Source organism: Mesitornis unicolor, unplaced genomic scaffold (genome assembly GCF_000695765.1).
Source record: "Mesitornis unicolor isolate BGI_N332 unplaced genomic scaffold, ASM69576v1 scaffold14318, whole genome shotgun sequence".
NCBI lineage: Eukaryota > Metazoa > Chordata > Aves > Mesitornithiformes > Mesitornithidae > Mesitornis > Mesitornis unicolor.
Genome location: NW_010199865.1, coordinates 68 through 6,597, shown reverse-complemented (window position 1 = coordinate 6,597; position 6,530 = coordinate 68). Strand labels below are relative to the sequence as shown.

Below are 6,530 nucleotides of genomic sequence, written 5' to 3'. Positions count from 1 at the left end.
CATTAATGGGGTCACAGGGGCACTAAGGGGGTCACACTTGCCACTTTAACAGCAGGGATTTAGGTGCATCTAAGGGTTGAATGATACCCCAACTCCTGCATCTTTTTAGCAGGAACAAACTCGCGGTGACGAGACAAAAGACTCACTCTCTCTTAATTTTGCTTTCCATACGGTCGCATCAGACTCCAGCTCAACCAAAGACAAGGTGAAGTCGTCAGGTTTCTCCAAATAGACCTCAATGTAGCTTTTTAGTTTCAAGAGAGATCCATCAACAAATTCAATTTCCTAGACAGAAAGATGTTAAAAATAAATATTTATCCAAAATATGAACTGAAGAGGAGGTCTTTGGCTACTGGCACAGATTTGAGCCCAACTCCAGTCTCCCCGGATTTTTGCTGCTGACTTTAGTGTCAAGATTTCACCCCAAAATTTCAGGGCTCTAAGAGGCAAATGCTTTCTGCAGTGATGGCAAATAAATATGAAAACTGCCCTTAATGCCAGTACAGGAACATACAGGTAAAGCCATTTCGTACCAGGCTTCTAAGGAAGCTGCAACGCACAAAGTGTGGGTTGTGTAAGGGACTTACCTCTGGAGTTATTTCAGCTTCTGGTTCACAAACTAATCTATACCTCTTTCCATTCTGTAGTAATTTTTGGCATACAGGGGGCTTATCGATTTTAATGAATTTCTTATTTGAATTTTTTACAGCTCTTGAGATATCCTAAAAATTTAAAAAAAAAAAGGTTGTAAATAAATATAACTACAAATAAAAATAAAGGTTACCTGCCATAGTAAAGGAATTGACATTTAAAACCCATGCTAATGGGCTTTTCTCTGCCCCCAGCACTCTGAAATGGCTGTGACCTGTTTGAGGAGGCAAACTTTACTGAAAGCTATGCGCTAAACACCATCCTCAACAAACACCAAATAAACTTCTGCAGCTATTTTGCTACATGGGTGAAATTCAAAAGAAGAGGTCTGCAACCTGAAGAAAAGGAAGGTCATGAGTTGCTGTCCTCTCCTAGTGTTGGCCCTCATACTGAGGTGGGGGTGAGAGGACAAGGAGTCCTTCAGGTATAAATCCTGAGCTCCACAGATTTGGGTGGCAAACAGGCTTCTGATGCTTTGCTTTTCTATAACAGACGGGCCAGAACAACTGCTTAAGTATCATAGCCTAACTTGGCAGATGTTTTTGGGATGGAAGTATATATGTATATATATCCTGCATCTCAAATACTGTGGTCAGTTTTAGGCCTCTCAGTACAAGAGGGACATGAGGGGCTGGACCATGTCCTGAGAATGGGCAATGAAGCTGGGAAGGGTCTGAAGCACAAGAATTACAAGGAGCAACTGAGGGAACTGGGGGTGTTCAGCCTGGAGAAGAGGAGGCTGAGGGGAGACCTTATTGCCCTCTACAACTACCTGAAAGGAGGGTGTAGCAAGGGGAAGTGTCAGCCCCTTCTCCCAAATAACAAGCTATAGGACAAGAAGAAACGGCCTCAAGTTGTGCCGGGGGAGGGTTAGATTGGATATTAGGAAAAATTTCTTTACTGAAAGAGTGGTCAAGCATTGGAACAGGCTGTCCCGGGAAGTGCTGGAGTCAGGTGTTCAAAAAACGTGCACACTTAACACTTCAGGACATGGTTTAGTGAGCATGGTGGTGTTGGGTTGACGGTTGGATTTGATGATCTTAGAGGTCTTTTCCAACCTTAATGTTTCTATGACCGTATATATATACATATACACACACACAAAATTATTGCATGCAAACGCTGGGGTGACAGAAGAGCATCTCTTCACCATTCTCCATGTAGCAGCCCCATCACCAGCCCTGATGCTATTTCTATGTCATGCCACCCGACACAAGCCATACCTTTATAAAGGAGTCATTGTTTGTAGCCACGTAGACCCGAAAGGATAAGGAGGGATGCTCGTCAACGACTTTGTAGAGGATGACAGCACCGTGGAACTGCACTGGCTCCTGGCTCTGGAGGAGGGGTCCCACTGGTGAGAGCGAGCTCACCAGCCACTTCACGTGCGAGGCCGAGTAGGCGGCGGAGGGCTCGATGGCTGCGCCCTTGCCTTTGATGTGCAAAACCTTGAAGGCCATTCCAGCACCATGATCTGTGGGGACACAGGGCTGGCTCAGCACCTCCTGCACTGGGGAGCCAGCAGCCTCCCGTGCCCACTAGGCCAGTGGCCAGCACTCACCGCCAAGGCAGAGGGAGTGTGGAAACTGGATGGAGCTGAGAGCAGAGGCCGAGTCACAGTGCACATCGAAGAGGGGACCGCCCACGATCCATGGCTTTTTCACGAGGTTGGCGTATTTGCTCCAGGATAAGAGGGAATATATGATTTTGACAGCCCCCGTTACTTCAAAAATCAAGCCTGTGAGGCTGCACTGGTAAGTGCCCTCTGCATCCAGCCGTACCCTGCCATGGGCAAGAGTAATCCAGTTAGTTTAGTTTCCACAGACTAGTAAATACCATAACAATGTGGTTTGCATGGGATAACAGAGAAACTCCCTTCCCAACAAGCACAGAGCACTTTATCTGAATAGCACAGAACCCACAACATTTTTTTTCTCCATCCTTTATGTTTAAACTGTCACTGGAGTGGTAAAAACTGGCTAGGAAGACCCAGCCAGTGCATGCAAAATAGCTGTAATGAACATTTTGCATAACGCTTCCTGCAAATGAAGCAGCTGCTTTGACATGAAGGACTAAGCCCGGCTCCCGTCCGCATCGGAGCCAAAATTGTGCACTGACAACACCAACATTACACATTGATGACAACTTCCAAGCCAGAGAGAGGGAAAACAAAGCATGGGCAGCTGCTCTGAATTGTGTATTTTTAAGGATTTGGGGGCATCTTCCAGTGTAACTGCAAATGTATTTGAGCAGCAAATTAGTCTTTTTCCCACTTAAACCAAAGAGGGAAGTATTTTGATGAAAACAATGCGAATGCATACTCATATATATATTAAAAAAATACATACACATATTGTCCTCCAGAAAGTCTCCTAGGGGTCACTTGCTCATTCTGGTCCTATAAACAGATATTTTAAAAAGACATCGAGAAAGGTGATGAGAGAGTAGAATTACTATTTTCAAATTATCTCATGCAAAATATGTGGGTTGTTTTCTCTTCTAAACATACATTTTCATTTCTGCAGTGCTCACAGGGCAGCAGACAGTTCAGTCCTAGTGAGGAAACAGGAAGATCAGCTTGTTAAAAGCAAAGTACTTAAACACTCCGGGTGGGGGGGGAAGTCTCAAGAGATCCGTTACTACCTGATTCATTGCAGCACGGTAGCGATTCCTTCTCCTCCTGTTCTTCATCTACAAAAAGAAGTTTGCAGCAAATCTCTCAGCCTCCAGTGGGTTTCTGCTCCCATATTCAGCAGGGATAACCCACCAATTTAATGTGCTTACGTTCACAAAAATGTAAGGACAATATTCCTAAGACTAATTTCTCGCGCGCCCACTCGCACACCTGCATGCGCAGGCTTGATGCGGCACTGGGATGAAGCTGAGTGTCAGGATACAACTTGTGTCAAAAGCTGGTAACTCGCCCAAACAACTGCAAATTTTCCACGAAGGTTAAAAAAAAAATTAAAACATTCATCCCCAGGATGAGCTGTGTGGCACCAAGTACACAGTTCAACCCCCTGGCTCCTGCTTCCCATGCTACCAACACACCCCAGCAAGCAGGGACTTTCGGCTGTCCCAGAGTTATCCTGGGTCATTGCCACTCTCCCAGGTGGGCAGATGTGGGAGAGGCAGAAAAGATAGCGCTGCAGCAAACAGTCTGGCAAACATCAAGCAAACACCCGCCGCCAAGCTGGCTCCCTTCCCACAGCAATGCTACTTCAGTCCCCAAGCCGCGGGGGGGTCACAGGGACCTGAGGGCGAGGAGGGTGCCTCTGCTCCAACCTCCATCTCCCTGTGCCTGGCTTCATTTGCAAAGGGGGGCAGCAAGCGCACCCCATGTGCTCCCCATTCCTGGGTACACTCTCTGGCAAGTCATTTTACCAGAAGTCCCTAAATTGCACTCCTGCCATCGTGTATCATGACTCTCATGCATCCCTTATCCGTGCTGGCTTCCTCCTGCCTTGCACAGCAGATATAAAAAATAAAAGTGCACTCACCCGACCTTCTTCCATCCGACTCCTCCGCATCTGATGAGAAAAAGCTTTATTTCACTAAAAACTATCAATCTTGCATGAAAGCAGAATAAACTGCTGGTGGTATAACTCGTGGAAGCACAAACCCACAAGCTTTTCATCAGAAGTAAAGGCTTCCTTTAATTCTTTTCCTGTCCATCCTGTTTTGCCACTTTTGCTGCCAACTTTTCAGCAGATTTATAGCCTCTTGGTGTTTGGATAACTGCTGTGGTGTAAAAACATCCGCATGTATTGTGTCTGCGAGGCTAAAGAAACATGAGCTGTTGCTCCTCTATTATTGCTCAAAACATTCTGCTTTTCAGCATGCAATCACTGAATTAAGTTTTATACAATAACCCTGGGACTACTCCCGTGAAAAGCAGCTGGCTTAAACGGAGTGGACATTTTCAAAAGGGAGAAAAGACGTAAGTGCCAAGGCAATGCTCACCTGACTCCTCCCCTGAGCTGCTGCTGGAGCTGTGTTCAGAGCTGTCCTCACCTTAACGAAACGACACCACATTAGTCACAGGTGGAATGAAAGAAAGCAATGCCGCAGGGAAGTAAAAAGATACAGGTAGAAATTTAAATACATCACATTGGTCAGCGAGTTACACAATGTAGCAGAGTAAGAAAAATTATCCAAGTGTCAAATCCCAGCATCAAAGGTGATGTAGGGGGCACCCACACCCTTCTGAAGGGTACATGTGATGTTTAAGATGCTTACTTTTAATGTTTTATACAACCCGAGACTATTTTGGAGCTTCACCCATGGCACATCTCAGTTAAATTTTAGTTTTCCATGATATGCATGAGGTGAGAGAAGCGTCAGTGGGAGGCGGTACATCCCACTAGTGATGCGACTCATGGGGATGCACCATTAGTGGCTTTAATAAAATATCTTTACAAATGTAAGTAGAAAAGAAACCAGTATTGCAAAGCAAGTAACATGAGGAGCTGCGGTTTTATGAGAGTGCCAGCCATGCCACCCCAGCTCACCTGCTGGGCGCTCCTCGGCCGAGCCCTCACTCTCCACACTGCCAGCCACCACTTCTGCAAGAGAAAAGCAGTCAGGGGAATATAAGCTTGGAAGAGATTTAACTCTATTCTTGGTGGTTTTGTACTAAGCAGGTCAGAGGAAAGGAATAAATTGCAAAGGAATATGAAATTTTAAAATCCGTGTAAAAAATCAAAACTCCGTTCCATTAAACTAAGGCATTACACTACGTTTTCAAAGTCAACAGTTGTAAAACTGTCATTTCCATTCCAAAGGCTGGGCACCTCTAATAACAAGCCCATTCAAAGCACTCTATTTCACATAAGTACTGTACCTTTTTCATCTGAAGAGAGGGACTCAGCTCCGCTGGAAGACAAAATGGGAAACCCATCAGCAGATCTGCCAGTCCTGCGCCGCGCCTCCTCACCAGCGGGCATTTCCCCCCTCCCTGCCCACTGGCTTTGTCCAGGGAATTGGAGGTTATAAATTAACTTAGGATGGGAGCTTGGTGATCAAAAAACATGACCCATGGCTCTCACCCTTGCCATGCCAGGGACGCCTGGCTCTGCTGTACCTTTCCCATTGGCACAAGCCCTCAGATCCTTGCCCCATTTGCAAAGCCACCATTGGTTTTGGCAGGAATCAAAAAAACCTCCTTCAGCAAAGCTCTGAGCTCAGATAAACACAGTGCCTCAGATGCAACGGATGACTCCAACACATCCCATCACCTATTTGTGGCCCGTAGCAAATTCAGCCTGATTTTCATTCTCCATTTGCTCTTGCAAAGAGGAAATGTGCTGGTTTTATCATTCACAGATAAAGGTCAGGTCTGGAAACCTTTCCATGGAGCACCACAGAGCCCCACATCATCCTTCCTGCAATAACCAACAAGGGAATCACCCTGGACGCAGTCACCATAAACCAGCAGGGGCCATCCAGCTCCTCATCACTCCAGTGGCACAAGAAAACATCCCAGTCCCTGTGCCCAGCCAGCCAGCATGGCAGCTGTACGCCACACAGGCAGGGAAGGAGCAAATACTCCCTCGCTTTTTGGAAACAGGTGAGGGATTTTAGTGCTGCCCCAGAGATGCTGAGGGACGCTGGCGATAGCGAAGTGCGGCAGAGCGGGGAGGCTGCACAGGGATGCTCCCATGCAGCCTGGAGCTGTAGGAGTTTGTCAGTCGAGGGCAGGGAAAAACGGTGCTGCAGGCAGTTGGGATTACACAGCAGGGTTTGTGCTTCCAAACTGCAGCTTAAAAATAAACAAATAAATAACGAATAAATATATAAATAATGATAAATAAATAAATAAATGATAGTGTCAGCATAGTTTGGACAAAGCCTGGGTAAACACAAGAGTGACGCTTGTG

At 46.2% G+C, this 6,530-nt stretch overlaps 1 protein-coding gene across 1 annotated transcript; it reads right to left on the bottom strand.

Moving 5' to 3' along the window:
• Positions 1-146: 146 nt before the first annotated feature.
• LOC104535749 (caspase recruitment domain-containing protein 8-like) lies at positions 147-5,597 on the bottom strand (the record flags this gene model as incomplete). The annotated part of the gene is made up of 10 exons (XM_010189573.1): positions 5,495-5,597; positions 5,163-5,216; positions 4,615-4,665; positions 3,295-3,342; positions 3,161-3,204; positions 3,000-3,049; positions 2,213-2,433; positions 1,875-2,125; positions 588-722; positions 147-285 (listed from the first exon to the last, which is right to left on the bottom strand). Coding segments are annotated over exons 1-10 (1,096 nt in total), but the record flags the coding sequence as incomplete, so codon positions are not given.
• Positions 5,598-6,530: the final 933 nt, after the last annotated feature.